Source organism: Glycine soja, chromosome 6 (genome assembly GCF_004193775.1).
Source record: "Glycine soja cultivar W05 chromosome 6, ASM419377v2, whole genome shotgun sequence".
In the NCBI taxonomy this organism is placed as follows: domain Eukaryota; kingdom Viridiplantae; phylum Streptophyta; class Magnoliopsida; order Fabales; family Fabaceae; genus Glycine; species Glycine soja.
The window spans coordinates 28535660-28553487 of NC_041007.1; the positions used below are offsets into that span (position 1 = coordinate 28535660).

The 17828-nt window shown below is 39.8% G+C and overlaps 1 protein-coding gene and 2 non-coding genes across 4 annotated transcripts; 2 read left to right on the top strand and 1 right to left on the bottom strand.

Annotated features, from left to right (window-relative positions):
* Nucleotides 1-4890: 4890 nt before the first annotated feature.
* LOC114417516 lies at nt 4891-4997 on the top strand. Its single transcript, XR_003667780.1, has one exon. It is a non-coding gene; the product is annotated as a small nucleolar RNA R71 (small nucleolar RNA).
* Nucleotides 4998-5254: 257 nt separating this feature from the next.
* Nucleotides 5255-5361, top strand: LOC114417511. The gene has a single exon (XR_003667775.1). It is a non-coding gene; the product is annotated as a small nucleolar RNA R71 (small nucleolar RNA).
* A 2344-nt stretch (nt 5362-7705) lies between these two features.
* On the bottom strand, nt 7706-17557 carry LOC114416761. 2 transcript variants are annotated; one of them, XM_028381753.1, is made up of 3 exons: nt 17198-17557; nt 15872-15974; nt 7706-9368 (listed from the first exon to the last, which is right to left on the bottom strand). In XM_028381753.1, exons 2-3 carry the CDS (start codon nt 15890-15892, stop codon nt 8331-8333), a joined length of 1059 nt encoding a protein of 352 aa, XP_028237554.1. In that variant the 5' UTR covers nt 15893-15974; nt 17198-17557; the 3' UTR covers nt 7706-8330. The 2 variants fall into 2 exon arrangements, with proteins under 2 accessions (XP_028237554.1, XP_028237556.1); XM_028381755.1 differs by lacking the exon at nt 17198-17557 and having other exon boundaries at nt 15872-16825.
* Between the last annotated feature and the right edge of the window lie 271 nt (nt 17558-17828).

The window sequence follows — 17828 nt, forward strand, 5'->3', positions numbered from 1 at the left end:
GCCACCTGGTGCGGAAGAATGACAGAATTGCAGGACCGAGTCAATCTCATGGTCTGGAATGCATCTCCTAATAACCTGGTCACTGCACAAATTCCACAAATAGGGGTCATCCCAAATATAATGCTTAGCATCGCTCTTAATTTTATCATTTTGAGCTTTGGATGCTAAGGGAGGAAAAAAAGAAGCAACCAAATAATTCACAATGTTAGCAAACCAAGGAGTGGGGAAGGAATCAGAAATACTATACAGGATGTACAAATGGTCATCTGGAAAATCATCCCGAATGGGTGAGTCCTTAGACGCACGTTCAATCCTACTCAGATGGTCAGCCACGAGGTTCTGTGCACCACTTCGATCACGGGTCTCCAAATCAAACTCTTGGAGCCAAAGTATCCACCTGATCAATCTAGGCTTTGATTCATCCTTCTTCAATAGGTACTTTAGAGCTGCATGGTCAGTATAAACAATAACACGAGTACCAAGCAAATATGAACAAAATTTTTCAAGAGCAAAAACTATCGCTAGTAGCTTCTTCTCTGTGGTAGTGTAATTTGCTTGAGCAGCATCCAAAGTTCTGGAAGCATAGTAGATCACCCGAGGCAGCTTATCAATCTTTTGAGCAAGGACAACCCTCAATGTGTAATTGGATGCATCGCACATTAGCTCAAATAGGGCTGTCCAATCAGGTGCCTGAATGATAGGGGCCTGAATGATAGGGGTGGTAGTCACCGCACGCTTGAGGCAATCAAAAGCCTCTTTGCATTGGTCATCAAAGTCAAACTCCACCTCCTTTTACAGCATATTGGATAGTAGAAGGGCCACTTTGCTAAAATCCTTGATAAAGCACCTATAAAACCCTGCATGACCAAGAAAAGAACAAACGTCTCGCACACAAGAGGGGTAAGGCAATTGTGAAATAACATCTATGTTTGCAGGGTCTACCTCTATGCCCCTACTGGAAATGATATGCCCTAAAACTATACCTTGTTCTACCATGAAGTGACATTTTTCAAAATTCAGCACAAGGTTAGTTTCAATGCATCTACTAAGAACTATATCCAGACTATCCAAACATGTATCAGAAGAGGATCCATAAACAATAAAATCATCCATAAATACCTCTATGCAGCTCTCTAAAAAATCACTGAAAATGCTAAGTATACACCACTAGAAGGTACCAAGGGCGTTGCATACGCCAAAGGGCATCCTTCTATAGGCAAAAGTGCCAAAGGGACAGGTGAATGTTGATGCAATCCTCCCTAGGAAGGGACCAATCACTAGAACCATAAGCAAGAGGCTCCAAGAAGATTGGGCTAGAGCTGCTGAAGAAGGCCCTAGGGTTCTCATGAACCTTAGGGTAGATTTCTGAGCCCATGGGCCAAGGTTGGGTCCAATTATCTTTGTACATATTAGACTAGGATGTCATTATATTTGGTCCTTGTATTTAGGGCTCCATATTGTAGGTAGGGTACCCTAGAAATATAGGATTTTTCAGCCCTTGTATTTTTGGGCACCTAGACTAGTTTTTGTATTAGGGGTAGTTTTGTAATTTCACATGCACTAAGTGGATATTTGATGTGTGTGGTTGGAAATAAATTTAATTGAATTGGTAGAAGCCCAATCCAATTAAATTTTAGAGGGGGAGGTGAGCATTTGCTTGCTACACCCCATTGCCACATCATATAGTCACACTTTGTGCATGTCCTTCATGCTTTTCATGCCTCATGACACCTAAGCACACTTAGTGGAGAATCTTGGAATTGATCTTGGATTAGTGGGCTGAACCATAACTAAAATTCACTAATCATAATTAGTGAAATTTTGGCTCCAAAGTTTGGCTCCACAAATTCAATTTCAAATTCAAGTGAAATTTGAATTTCCCTCCAATTTTGTGTGACACTTAGGCTATAAATAGAGGTCATGTGTGTGCATTTTTTTCAACTTTGATCATTTGAATATTAAACTTCAGATTTCAAAGCTCATTTAGAGCACAAAATTTCGTGCTCTTCTCTCCCTCTCCCTTCATTCATCTCCTTCTTCCTCCAAGCTCTTATCCATGGCCTCCTATGGTGGTGAGCTTCTTCTAGACTCATCTTCTCCTTGAAGTGGCGTCTCCTCTCTCTTTCCCTTTCTCCATTCCGCTGCCATTCATCTTCCAAGAAGCAAAGGAATCCATTGATGAAGAAGATCCTAGGCCTACAAGCTCCAATGGAGCTTCCATCAAATGTGGTCTTTTCTTGATCCTCAGGAGCAATATGAATTTGTAAATAACCAGAAAAACCATCAAGAAAATAGTAATGAGACTTACCTGCCAAGCGCTCAAGCATTTGATCAATGAAAGGCAGGGGAAAATGATCTTTTCTAGTTACGTGGTTCAGCCTCCTATAATCATTGCAGACTCGCCAGCTATTCTGCACTCTTGTGGGGATAAGCTCATCCTTTTCATTCTTGATCACTGTGAGGCCTGTCTTCTTAGGAACCACTTGGACTAGACTCACCCACTGGCTGTCAGAAATGGGGTAGATGATTCCAACTTGTAAGAGCTTGGTCACTTCCTTTTTCACCACATCTAGAATGATGGGATTGAGTCGTCGCTGTGGCTGCCTCACTGGCTTAGCTCCATCCTCTAAAAATATCCTATGCATGCAGGTAGATAGGCTAATACCAGGAATGTCTGCTAAAGTCCATCCAATGGCCTTCTTGTGCTTCTTGAGCACTAGCAGCAACTTCTCCTCTTGCTCAGCAGCAAGGGAGGCAGAGATGATCACTGGAAATTTTTCCTTGTCCTCCAAGTAAGCATACTTGAGGTTTGCTGGTAAGGGCTTCAACTCTGGTGTGGGTGGTGGCTGAACAGTGGGAGGAACCAAGGTAGGAGAAGAAGAAGGTTCCTCAGCCTGTACCTCATAAAGCAAGTCAGAAGTATATGTACTTCCTGCAACATGGTTAATGCATTCTAACTCTAAAAAATCAACTTCAAGAGGTACAACACCCAGAAAATAAGAACCAGACTCAAACTCAGATTCATTCTTAGCATAAAAATTAGATACAGGATCAAATTCAAACTCAGATTCAGATTCAATGCATAAGGAATGACAAGTATGTAGATCAGATAAAAATGGATGTTTCCTACCATGAAGAACAAAATCAAAATCAAACATATAATCATCAACAATCTGATCAATTATCTCAACACGAAAAATAGAATGATCCTCAGATGGATGTTTCATGGCATCAAGAATGTTAAAATGAACAACAATATCACCAAATTCCATAGACAATGTGCCAGCATAAACATCAATCTTGGTTCGGGCTGTTTTCATAAATGGCCCGCCTAAAATAATTGGAACTGAACCATGGGAAAATCCCTCTTCCATATTAAGAACATAAAAATCAACAGGAAAAATAAGTTCACCAACCCGAACTAGCACATCCTCTATAAAACCTGCGGGGTAAGCAATACTTCTATTTGCCAAATGAATCACCACATCTATAGATTGCAAAGGTCCAAGAGATAAAGAATTGAAAATGGACAGAGGGATGACACTAACTGATGCTCCTAGATCTAGCATGGCATTCTCAAATTTACTGTTCCCAATAATGCAAGGTATACATAAAGTACCTGGGTCCTTACATTTCTCAGGAATGTGAGGAACAAATTTACCTATCAATGCTGGCACGTTTCTGCCCATGCTAATCCTTTCATTGCCCTTGAACTTCCTTTTGTGGGTGCACAACTCCTTTAGAAACTTGGCATATCTTGGAATCTGCTTGATGGCATCTAGCAGAGGTATGTTCACCTCTACTTTTCTGAAGGTCTCCAAGATCTCGTTTTTCGCTTCTTCGATCTTTTTGTTGGGAATTGCTCTAGGTAGGAATGGAAGAGAAATAGGAGGTTGCTGTAAGTCAAAATTACTAGAAGAAGGTCCACCTGCATGAAAATTTTTGTTAGGAAGCTTTCTCTTTGTTGCAACTATCTCATCCTCTTTTTCAGGTGTAAGTGCTGCTACTAGTGGAGGCACTTGAATTTGGTTGCCAGACCTCAAGGTGATGGCACTCACATTTTGTGGATTCTGCACAGTTTGTGAAGGCAATTTGTCAGAATTTTGGGACTGAGCTTGGTTCATCTGAGTAGCCATCTGCCCTATCTGATTTGTCAGATTCTGAATGGAAGCTCTAGTCTCTTGCTGAAATTGCATATTTTGGATGGTCATTTTCCTCACTAACTCTTCTAAGGAAGGTTGAGGAGGAGCCTCAGTTGCTTGTTGTCTTTGTTGTGACAGGTGCTGTATTGGAGGAGGAACATATGGCTTGCTTGGACCAGCAGCATTCTGAAAAGGAGGGACAGACTGTTGTTGTTGTGGAGGACTTGTCCATCTCAGATTTGGATGATTCCTCCAACTTGGATTGTATCTATTGCTTGAAAGGTCATAATTATTTTGTTGTTGTTGGTTTTGTTGCTGAGGAGGTCTATTATAAATGTTTGCAACATAAGCTTCAGGTTGCTCATTGACTCCAGATTGCTGCAAAGAAGGACAAAGATCTGTATGGTGATCTATAGAAGAACATAGACCACAGACTCTTGCAACAGGTGCAGATTTCGGATTCATGGCAAGATGAGTTACTAGGTTGACCAAGGCATCAAGTTTTCCCTCAAGCTTTTTATTTTCAGTAGATGAAGATGAATCCGTGGCCACCTCATCGACTCCTCTAAGGACAATAGCATCATTTCTTGCACTGAATTGTTGGGAGTTGGATGCCATCTTCTCAATCAAATTCCTAGCTTCAACAGGAGTCATATCACCAAGGGCTTCACCACTGGCAGCATCAATCATACTCCTCTCCATGTTGCTAAGTCCCTCATAGAAATATTGAAGAAGGAGTTGCTCAGAAATCTGGTGGTGAGGACAGCTTGCACACAATTTCTTGAATCTTTCCCAATACTCATACAAGCTCTCTCCACTAAGTTGCCTGATGCCTGAAATGTCTTTTTTTATGGCAGTGGTCCTAGATGCAGGGAAGAATTTCTCCAAGAACACCCTCTTAAGATCATCCCAGCTGAAAATGGACCTAGGAGCAAGGTAGTAGAGCCAATCTTTTGCCACTCCTTCCAGAGAATGAGGAAAAACCTTTAGAAAGATATGATCTTCTTGGACATCAGTGGGCTTGATGGTGGAACAAACAATATGGAACTCCTTAAGATGCTTATGAGGATCTTCACCTGCAAGACCATGAAACTTGGGCAGCAAATGTATTAGTCCAGTCATGAGGACAGCTTGCACACAATTTCTTGAATCTTTCCCAATACTCATACAAGCTCTCTCCACTAAGTTGCCTGATGCCTGAAATGTCTTTTTTTATGGCAGTGGTCCTAGATGCAGGGAAGAATTTCTCCAAGAACACCCTCTTAAGATCATCCCAGCTGAAAATGGACCTAGGAGCAAGGTAGTAGAGCCAATCTTTTGCCACTCCTTCCAGAGAATGAGGAAAAACCTTTAGAAAGATATGATCTTCTTGGACATCAGTGGGCTTGATGGTGGAACAAACAATATGGAACTCCTTAAGATGCTTATGAGGATCTTCACCTGCAAGACCATGAAACTTGGGCAGCAAATGTATTAGTCCAGTCATGAGAACTTATGGAACACCCTCATCAGGATATTGAATACACAAACTTTCATAAGTGAAATCAGGTACAGCCATCTCCCTAAGAGTCCTCTCACGAGGTGGAGGTTGAGCCATGTTCTCAGTATGAAAATTAGTAGTGGAATGCTCAAAATCAGAATATTCAGAATCACCCTCAACAGAATGCTCAGAATGCTCAAAATGCACAAAATGCACAGAATGACCAGGATGCACACTATGCCTAACTAATCTATGAAAAGTTCTATCTATTTCAGGATCAAAGGGTTGTAAATCACCTGGATTGCCCCTAGTCATGCACTATATGTAGCAAATAATGTGTTTCTCAACAAGCACCTACAAGGGGGTAAAACTACAACTATACTCAAATGATATCAAAATAAGCTGAAATTTTGTGAGGAGCACCCTAAAATCATGAAAAGATAGCACAAAAAATTTCAAACAAAAATTAAAAGTCTAACTATGAAAACTACCTAAGCAAAGTTTAGAAAAATAGGACAATAATACTTGAAAAAAAAACTTTGTAAACGGCTGATCTTTGGAGCTTGGGAGACCCCAACCGGCTAAAGTCGATTGTCACAGTATGGGAAATATTTTTCTACCCCAAATGCATATATAATAATAGTCGTTCTAATACCCAAAGCAAAAGTTATGGCCGTTTTAAGTTTTGCTAAAAACAAGTTCCCAAAATTTTTGTCTCTCTCAAATACTGCCACACCAAGTGCTCCTGGTATTTTTCACACAAAATATGGATCAAAAGAAGCTACCGCACAAAAAAACAGCTAATCAAATTGCAAAATCAGTCGCTAATTTTCAGTCGCTAATCACTGTTCAGCACTGTTCAGCACTGTTCACAACAACACACAAAGCTGAATTAGTCGCTAAACAGGGAATGCAACTGAAATGCAAAACAGAACGCTACACAAAATAAGATAACTAAACACTATTATGAACCTTTGGCCCACTGGTCCCCGGCAACGGCCCCAAATTTGATCGAAGTTGTACCCGAATCAAATAAACACTAAAAATGCAGTATCTAGGAAGTGATCCTAGGTCGTCTCCCAACGAGTAATGGTCAACCAAACGTTCATAACAGATAGTAATAAAATAGTAACGAATTGGGGGAGGGGGGTTGTTTGTTTTTGTAAATTAAACAGCGAGCAAATTTTAATTAGAAAATATCAGAATTAAAAACACGTTGTTTCCCCTTGATTCACAAGCAAGTCTCTTATCCTAGGTTACGAGAATTTATCCTTTATTAGTTCAACCACTTAATCCAACCCTAAATTAAATTCCTAAGCGAAATTTAACATAAGGCAGTCATTATGTGATTAAGCAACACATACACCAATTAACCATGAACGAAACGGATCATTAAGCATGAACGTAAATTAAGCACAAAGACAATTAATCAAGCACTAAGCATGCATGGATTAATAGCAACAAATACAGAGTAATTGGTGAAGAGGAAAAACTGATCATAATTCAATAGTAATAATAAATCATCAAAGAGAGTTGTGCTTGATCCTCAAGAGAAAACAACGCTGGAGACTTAGCCTTCCATTAATCAGTAGAAGACGAAATTGCAGATTGAAGCAGAAAATGAAATTGTATTGCTACGTGAATAGTAAAAACTGGAATTGCAAAACCTAAAATTATTCTTTCTCCCTAAAACGAAAAGAAGTTCCTAAACTAAAACCTTGGTGCTGTTATATAGGTTCTCAGCCCCCAAAGCTTACAAATCTGTTTTAAGTCCAAGCCCATTAATAAAATTAAATCTAGACAAGATAAGATAAGATTTGATAAAATAAAATCAATATGAAATAAATTCTAGATAAGATAAGATATGATAAAATCTAGATGAAATAATATCTAGATTAGATAAAATCTGGATAAGATAAGATTTGGTATAATAAAATTGTCTGCTCTCTTCAAGTCCAAACCCAATTCCAGATTCAAGCCCAATTGCTTATAATTCTCCTAAAATTAAATTAAAAACACATAATTAGTCCAGTAGGCCCAAATGATAAAAGTGCATAATTAATTTAACAATTAAGGCTAATCAGTAATTAAAATGGTGACAAAAAGGGTTAAGAAATAGGAGAAAATGATGACACATCAATGAGCAACTACACTACTCATGGACAAAACTAATAAAAAGTAAATAATGTACTAACACCATAATTATACTAATAGATCAAAAAGCACAAAAAATCAACAGGAATTTAAAAGTCTTGTGATTGGTCCTTGGTGTCCTATGTCTGAACCTCCTCCTCTTCCGACAAATGAAGTACATGAGTAGCTATAGGAGAGGCGTTCGGAGACTGGACTGGGGTGGTTTGTTCCTCAGGCGTGGAAGGGTCTGCTGCCTGCTGTGGAGAAGTGGTATCTGCCACTAGTGCTGGAGGCTCTGGAGTGGCTTCAAGAGACTTTTCAAAGGTGGCTGCAGCTTCCTGGGTTACAACTACCTTCATCTTCCTGATCAAGGGCTCAAGAGTGGAAGACTCTGATGACTCATCCTCTGGCTGATGGGGTACTTAAGCGGCGGGATTTTCGTCTTCCCTATGAAGAGGAGGTTGAGTCCCTGGCCAGGCTACCCATTCATTAAATTACTCTACTGTTGGGATGGAGTCTGGAGGCTCTACCAGCTGTAGGCTTTGCAGTAAAATAATCTACCCCTGATGTATGCTTTAAAGCATGGCTTCAAAACGTTGAAAATCTGTAGGAGGTAGGGTAGAAAGAGCTGCTATCATACGAGCTGGAGGAGGAGTTGCTGATGTAGAAGCTGGATGACAAGCTGCTGATGTAGAAGTTGGATGAGGAGCTGCTGATGTAGAAGGAGCCTCAGCTGGCCTTACCCTCGGTCTTCTGGCCCCTCTAATAATATCTATTGGATCATCTAGGTTCCAATAGTTTTTCCTTATGTAGGCCAAATTAATGACCGGGCTCAAACATTCAAAGACCAAGCTGTCGGAAGCGACTCCTCTGGACCTACATAAAATTGTGATAAGAGCGGGGAACCCGAGTCTAGAGGAGTTAGACTGGGCCATTGATGTGATCTGTCTAGAGATGAGAGCTTCGACATTCATGTCCAGCTGAGTAACTAGGCCAAAGATTAACCTAGCTCTATCCATAGTCAAATTCGAGGTGTGGGAAGTTGGAGCCAGGTTGGAGTATGAGAGAACACTCCAGACCTGAGCAATAGTGGTTAGATCTTTCCTGAGGATCTTCCCAGGGTGACCTTTAGCATTTAAAATAAACCCTCGGCTGGGTATGCACAGAGCAGCCTCAATTTCCCTAATGTCAGTAGGCATCCTGCAGTATCTTGAGTAAGCGGGTAAAGATTCACCCTCAGCAAGCACCACAGGTATTTCTAAAAAGGCATTGAGGTTGTCTGCATCAATCCTTATCAAGTGGCCTCGTATTCTAACTTGTTTTGGTGAAGGCCCCTCAGGATTGTAGAGGTTGGCGTAGAACTCCTTCACCAATGCTAGGTCAATGCTACTGTTAGCTAAATTGGTGAGGCACTTATGAAAGTTACGCCTCTCCAATTCAGCCTTAAATTCATCCAGCTCTGTATAATATATTTCCACTTTCCTCTCAGCTAATATATGTCTTCCCAGGACATTATCAGTGTATCTGGTCCATGCCTCAAAATAGTGGAATCTTCTTGTATCATATTGAGTGGTGGGCCTTGAACCGACACTCTTTCTTTTCCTGGAAGACATCTGCAGACAAAGAAATCAAACATTTGATCAGGACTCAATTTACTAAAAATAAAAATAAAAACTGAAAAAGACACTCACCGCTTAGCGAGACAAAATTCTCTTAGCGGGCCTTCATAAAAGACACACACTCGCTTAGCGAGATATGGGCCGCTTAGCGGGCTTCACAAAAAATGACACTGGGCTTAGCGACACATGAGTGCCGCTTAGCGGAAAATGCTAAGTTACAGTGTCTGCAAAGTTGGCTTAGCTGGCAAGGAGCCCGCTAAGCCTAAGGTTAACCGCATGGATTTGCACTTAGCCAAGAATAAGCTGCGCTTAGCGGCACTAAACTGAGCAAAAATTTCACTAAGTTATGTAGTCTTAGTGAACAGGGCCGCTCAACTCAGAAGATGCCGCAAGGAATTTCACTTGGCGCAGGAGATCCTGGCTTGGCGCGCGGCCAATCAATCAAAAAATTTTACTATGTTACCTGGGCTTAGCGAATCAGCCTCGCTTAGCCACAGGTACTGTACCAGGCGGATGAGTGTTCATCCTCAAGAAATAAACTCGCTTAGAGCAAAAGGCACGCTTAGTGAGTTCTCTGATCAGCACCTATGTTCAAGGAAGAACTCACTTAGCGCGGTAGGCGCGCTAAGCGAGTTCTTTAGCAAAATGGCTATATTTAACGAATATTGATGAACTCGCTTAGCGCGGTAAGCGCACTAAGCGAATTCATTGCATTTTCCAGAAAAAACACAGAAACAGTGGCGCGTTTTCTTCCATATTTTGGGCCTCTACCTAGTGGATTAAACATGCATAGCCCTCAATACAGTTTTCAGACACAAAATGAACCTAAAGTTTTCAACTTTAAACTATTCTTAAAACAGCAAAACCCTAAAAGCTTAAACCTACTCTAGAGTTGTCTATCCTAAGGTTTGATAAAATAACAAAGAGAAAGATCAAGGAACTTGTGCTGCGAATGATTGATGAGAACAAAAGGATGCAAAGCAAAAGAAACAAAAACGCACAGAGAGCAGTTTGAGGGAGAGAGGGAGCAGAAAGGGCACAAATTTTTGGAAAGTGGGTGTAACTGACGTTACACCCACTAAGAACGTTTCATTATTTTCGCTTAGCGGCGAGGTTCACTAAGCGAGAAGGTGAGACGTTTGGTTTCTCAAATTTTCCCGCTTAGCGGCCCGCACTTAGCCAAATTCAAAATTCATTTTTTTTGGCACAGAATTTGGCTTAGAGCGAGGGTGTTGTCGCTTAGCGAGATCTGCAGATTAGAAAACCTATAACTTTCACTAAGCCAAGTGTCATACCCTAATTTCGTTCGGGGACTATTGTTTGATGGCATGCAACCTTTGATTGACCGCTTCGAGGTACTTGGCACCCTTTGTTGCACAATATGTGAAGTTCCGAGACGTGCCGAAAATCAAAAGGAAGCATCGTTACGCAATCCGTGAAATTCCGTAACGTGCCAGAAATAAAAAGGAAGTATTGTTACGCAATCCGTGAGTTTTCGTAACTTTTTGAAAGCTAAAAAAGGAGTAATTACATGATCCGTAAGGTTCCGTAACCTTACGGAAAGAAAACAAGTATCGTTACGAAATTCGTAAAGTTTCGTAACGTTACGGAAAAAGAATCGCCAAAAAAAGCAAATGGGGTGTATTTAGTAAAAAAAAGGTGCAAATAGAAACCAGGCCCACTTGGGCCTTCCAGATTCTTCCTCCAGAAGGCGGTTGCTTCTGAAGGAAGCAACCTGGCTCGCCTGGGCGAGCTGGGTGGCAAGCTCCTCCCCTATTTTGCTATAAATAGAGGGAGGAGTGAAGAAGTAAGGGGTTCAGCCTTCTTGGCACTTCGTATTCACTTGAAATTACTGAGGAAAATTGTTTCCGTGAAGAAAATCCAAGCCGAGGCGCTTCCGTAACGTTTCCGTAACGTTTGCGTGGGTGATTTCGGGAAGATTTTCAACCGTTCTTCGTCATTCATCGTTTGTTCTTCATTGTTCTTTGGTCTTCAACTGGTAAGTACCCGAAATCGAACTTTTCAATTCATTCTATGTACCCGTGGTGATCCTCATTGTGTACTTTTATTCTCGTTTCATTTACTTTTTATACCCCCATTTGACGTGCTTCAGTCATTTACTTAAGTCATTTTCTCGCCTAATCAAAAAATAAAATAAATTTCCACCGATCATTTGATTTGTAATATCCGTTAACTTCTGTTAAAATGAAATCCGACCGTTCGGTCGTGCCGTAACCACGTTGGAAATCAAAAAGGGGTAAAATAATAATATAATAATCAAAAAATATCTTTTAGTAAAATAAAGCGAAAAAATCAATCGGACGTTTCTCTTTGGGATTTCTCTTTCTTAATTGAATTGACTAATAACTAAAGTGAAACTAAGGCTAAAATCAACTCGCAAAGTCAAGCTCGTCCGCAAAAAAATCACTAAAAAGGATTTCAAAGTTCAATATCTCAGTTTTTCTTACCAAGTAAATGGATCATTTTTAAGGTCCAATGCCTTAAAATGATCACCTTCCAAGTTAAAAGAATCGCTTGATTCACCCTTAAAAAAGAACTACGTAGGTCTGATTTCCTCTTCGATGGAGGGTACGTAGGAGCAAGAGCCCCGCTTTTGTCGACCTCAAAAAATAAAAAGAAATAAAAGTTTAGATACACAATTTCACACAATTCTAATTTAAGGCTGTTGTCCTGTGGGACAAACGTGAGAGGTGTTAATACCTTCCTCAAACGTAAATACAACTCCCGAATCTGGAATATTCTTTATGACCGGTTTCCTTCGGTTTTTTCGACGTTTTCCACAAATAAACATTGGTGGCGATTTCGTGCATTTTCCTCCTTTGGGAGACGCACCCGTGAGCCTCGCCTCACTCGCCCGCAAAAGGGTAGGTTGTGACACCAAGCTCTAGTTCGCTTAGCTGAAATTATGCATTTTAAGTGCAGAGGAGCTGGCGCTGAGCGGTTAATAGCATCTCTTAGCATGCATACTGCTGCAAGTGATTGAGCTCAGCGACCACGAGTGGTGCTAAGCTGCATCAAATCCAGTTTAATCTGCAAGATAGTTCGCTTAGCCAGCAAATTACGCGCTCAGCCCCATGGCCCTCAATTCTGGCCGCAATAAATTGCGCTTGGCGACACTGGGTCTCGCTTAGCCAAGGGAAGCCATCGCTCAGCGATCAGTCTGTCGCTTAGCTGAATTCAACTCGATTTGATTTTGGCTTAGCTTAACCTTTGCTAGCTTAGCGGAAATAATCAACCTCAGGTGCTAGGGTTGTGCGCTAAGCGCTTGAAACTCGTGGCTTAGCGCATGAACGATTATGCGATTAGCGAGAAGCAGACGCTTAGCGAAAGGACTAATTTTCAAAAAGATTTTCAAAAGTTTTAAGCTTAGTCCTTTCCCAAGAAATTGAAACCCTTCATTTTACCATTCAAAGGGAGGCTGATATGCTCCAATGTTCAGATTATACAGCAAGTTCCCAATGCTCAAATGCATGAAAAACCAAAAATAACACAAGTTGAAATTGGGTTGCCTCCCAGGGAGCGCTTCTTAAACGTCATTAGCTTGACGCTTTTACCTCACTGGGCGATCTTATGTTTTGGTTCTCACCTTCAGAACCTCTTGACCTTCTTCCATTACCCGCAAGCAAACATTGTGTTCTGGAGCAGGCTTGTCTTCAACAAGAAGTCAAAATCAATTTTCTAGTCTTCAAAACCTAACTCCAACTTCCTTTTCCCCATGTCAACTATGCAGCTTGCGGTCAACATGAACGGTCTCCCCAAGATTACAGGGATGTCAGTATCTTCAGAGATATCCATGACCACAAATTTTACTGGGAAGATAAAATGCTTGACCCTGACCAATACATCTTCAATTACTCCGTAGGGCCTGGTAATGGAGCGGTCAGCTAATTGTAGAGTCATTCGAGTGGGCATAATCTCAAGTTGCTTAGATAGCAACTTGTTCTGTGCCAACAAAGCATCGTGTGATGTTAGCTCCAACAGGATCTTCTTTGTGGGTTGATGGGTTATGTCCCTCAGAATGGCATAATCATTGGCTAACATGTTCTCTATGAGCTCAGTTGCTTCTTCTGGGGTTTTCAGCTTTATTTTTCCCCAGTAGAAGCATCTAGTAATTGCTTGGTTTGTGGTCTCATCCCATCTATGAACATATTCAGTTGGATTGGTTTAGAGAATCCATGTGTGGCAGTTCTTCTCAATAAGTCTCTGAATCTCTCCAACGCCTCACTCAAGGATTCATCAGGGAATTGATGAAATGAAAATATTGTTGCCTTCCCTTCAGCAGTCTTAGATTCTGGGAAATACTTCTTTAGAAACTTTTCCACAACTTCTTCCCAGGTTTTAAGATTCTTACCTTTGAATGAGTGGAGCCACCTCTTGGCCTCTCCTGCCAGTGAAAATGAGAAAAGGCTGAGTCTGATAGCTTCATCTGGTACACCGACAGTCTTAACAATGTTGCAAATCTCAATAAATGTTGCCAAGTGTGCATAGGGATCTTCATTAGGTAATCCTTGAAATAAATTCCCTTGTATCAGATGGATCAAAGAATGTGGGTAGGTGATGTTGTGCGGTTGCACTTCAGGACGTGCAATGCTAGTGAAAAATTGTGGTACCGAGCTACTTGAAGAGTCCTCAAGGGTAGTCCTCTGGTCGTGCTCATCAGCCATGGTAGCAGTTTCGGACAATTGGTTAGTGGATTCCCTTGATGATGGTGAATCAGAAAAATGGGTCTCTTCCTCAAGAATGGATGCAACTGTCCTGTCCTGCAACAGTTTCCTTCTCCTCTCATCTTTGTTCCTTCTCAGTGTAGCTTCAATTTCTAAGTCCAAAGGAACTAAAATTCCTGTGGGAGATCTATGCATAAACAATACTAACAGAACAACGGTTATCCAGTTCAATAAGAAAAGAAAAATATACATTAAAGAACAAATACTCATAGAAACAATCAAAGAATAACAAATAAAGAATAGACACCTAAGAACGAGTTAACTTCCAAAATAAAAAGAAGTTCCCCGACAACGGTGCCAAAAACTTGTTTGCAGCCGACAAGTGTACTGGATCGCACAAGTAGTATAAAACGATAAGAACCAAGTATCAAACTCTTGGGGAACTTGTGTTATCTATCAAGCTATTTCGGTAAATAGGTGTCTGGTATGAAAAGATGATTGTGGTTATGAACAAGTATGTAAACTATCTATGCAAAAAGAAAGAAAATCACGCAACATAAATGTTGTGTAAAAACAAGTAGAGAACGCGTTGGTCTTCCTAATAGGTTCCTGATGCTAAAACGGATGTTCTCTATCTAACAATGCTCATGTATTCCTATGTTGTCTCCTGGACTGCTAGACCCCGATTCCTCATGATAGCCTAGCGTAATCCTGATCAAGTCTCATCCGCAGATTCCTCTTGTAAGACTAAACTCATTCAGGACCGCATTAAGACACACATACACAACTAAGTTCTTGTACCCCGATTCCTCGTGATAGTACAACAACTTAGCCCTGTACTATCAAGGACTTTAGAATCAGACCAGTTTCCACTATTGAATGACCCTAACAAAGCATGCATCTACGTGATCAAGGTAATGGCATACTGGAATGAAAAGTAGATAGCACAGAGAACACACAAAACATCATTACATAGATAGAAATATATTTACATTAGGTACCTATAGGAAAGATCAAACAGAGGATTTAGCTTTCCATAGTCCAGAAACCTCCTTTACAGCACATAGAAGAACAATATGAAAGATTGCAAAAATACAAGTGGTGAGGATGTCTCCTTCACCTCTAGGATCTCAAAATCACTCACAAACTCATCTCAAGCTCTCAGAACGGCTTTCGCTTTGAGCACTCGTCTCTGCAGATCTTCACACAGCAAAATCTCTCAGAATTCTCTGGAACTTGGACCTTTCTCTCTCTAGAACTTCCTAAACATGCAAAAGCTTCAAGCCAAGGCCAGACTCTCGTGCATGCAGAGGCTTCTCAAGGAAAAATTCCAAACTCCCACAAAAAATCTGATTTCAAGCTTAAATAGGTGGGTTGGTTCGTGCTCATGCGCTTAGCACAAATCTGAATCGCTTAGCGCGCATAAGTGGATTTTGGCTTAGTGAATGAGCTGAAGCGGTGCGCTTGATGACCTGGAGCGTTGTGCTCAGTGAAACTGCCAGCTCATCTTCTTCTGGATTCTTCCTCGCGCTTAGCCACTGAGTGTCGCGCTTAGCGAATGCTCGCTAAGCCCGCAGATTGGCTTAGTGAGAAGGTGAAAACAACACTTTTGCCAATTTGTCTAATTAACCTCAAATTGAGAGAAATTGATTATTAAACATACAAAATAAAAATATAAATTATCTATTACCTATATTTAACAGAAAGTACTTATAATATTACAAAACAACTGTAAATTGGAGTAGTTTGATACAATATACACAAGTTTTATACACAAAAGTTAGTCGTATTCATCAACTAACAATAACATACCCGAATAAGACACAAAGACATGCCATGAAGTGTTGATGATTAATTTTGAAGTGACAACCAATTTCCCCAATTGTTCTTCGATCATGGATCACCAGTAATGGACCTGATTTCCCTTTGCAGTGTCAAAACCATCAAATTTGGGATGAAATGAAGTAACAGTTACGAAGTGAAAATGTCTCTACAATCAATGGAATTATATTTCTCAACAATTCTTAATCTACTATGCACCAAGACTGTCATATAAATTATAAACAAAGAAGTTTATGAAATAGGAGCTTAGAGGAGCTTAAATTTGACCGAAAGAATCACATTGTTTCAAAAGAACACCTTACAAACAAGGCTTATCTAATTATCAGAACTTTCTACTATCTCTCTACCACTGAGTTCTAAATACCAGTGTACAGGTACAACATTAAATTATCTTCAGGATTATATCGGATAAATATAATAATGGAGAATCTTCCAATCCATGTAAAGGGGTTTTGAGTAACTAAAAGTAGATGAGGCATCTACACATGACCATACCTAATTGACTAGGTAAATGTGAAAGGTAAAAAGATGCAGCATCAGGGTGGAATCCAATATGAACTTCAGGGGTAGCAAAAATCTATAAAATGGGGAATAAGTTATATAATGAAAATAAGCATATGCAACCAAGTGTTTCTATACACACATCAACCAAATTTATCACATGATGTATACAGGGTACAAAGCAAAAACAACATAGCAAAAACATTCTATGTCTGCAACTGTAGGAAAATACATAAACATGGTGATTAACACACAAATTAGGAGAATATAACTTTATTGGACAGAGTCAACAATTATGATACTTAAGAGGCAGGAAGCTGAGATAGAAAAATCAGATTGTTAGAGCTATAGAATAGAGAAGAGGGGAGATGAAATAAACAATAAAATAAGAGATAATAGTTGAAATAAACAATAAACTGAATAGACTGCCTGATGCCATAACTTCATGATATATATATATATATATATATATATATATATATATATATATATATATATATATATATATATACACACACCAAAATGAAAGACTAGACAAATAAACACCATTCATGATTCCTAATGAAAACAAAAAACTAAATGCTAAGAAAAGTATTTTAATCATTTAAAAAGAAAAGGTGGATGAAGCACCCGGGTTAAATTTTTTAGAATTTTCCTAGAACCTACTACATCCTTGAAAAAACTGACATGCATGGACATTCAATTAAAAATCAGGCATCAAATAGGCAAATACCAAACAAGAAACATTTAAAGAATAAGAAAAAAGTGTAAAACAAAAGAGGTGATGAATCACACCAGTAGTGTCCAACGAAGAAGAAATAGTGAGAGATTTGAACTGGCACTCGATCCTTTAAAGAAAGAGCATGGCTTCCTTGAAGGGTTTGGAGAGCTCTTGCTCGTACTTGATCAGCATCTCACAGTAAGCCTCCATGAACTGATCCACTTCTGGATCCTCGTCTATGCTAGCTGTTCCACCTGCCATTGTCCCTGCAGTAGATGCACATGCACTCAACCATACAATGTCGTCGTTGTTGTGCCAATCCCATCACAGTCTCAAGAAACACTACCTCCTTCTCTACCAAATTATCCTAATTTCAAGAAAGCAGCATCAAATACACCTGTTAAACTACACTGTCAGTAGCGGAAAAGCACACATCATTTTCCCGAAATCAAATCTTTATTTTATTATTATATAAAATGAGAGGCTATTAAACTACACCTGTTCCCAATTTTTTAATGTTTTAAAATCCACTGTCAAGAAAGCGGAAAAGCACACATCATTTCCCCGAAAGCACACTGTCAAGAAAATCCCAATTTTTTTTTCATTTCTAATAAATATTCTCTAGTTTGTTAATGTTTTAAAATGAAAGAAATAAAATAATAAATTGTCATAGTTCTCGTCTTTTATTCATTTTTTATAAATATA

Coding starts and splice junctions, on each gene's coding strand:
- LOC114416761 (XM_028381753.1), bottom strand. CDS start 15,892: ATGTCTTTGTGTCTTATTCGG. Junction 9,369..15,871: donor TGTCTTTGTGTCTTATTCGG/GTATGTTATTGT, acceptor CTTTGTCTGCAG/ATGTCTTCCAGGAAAAGAAA.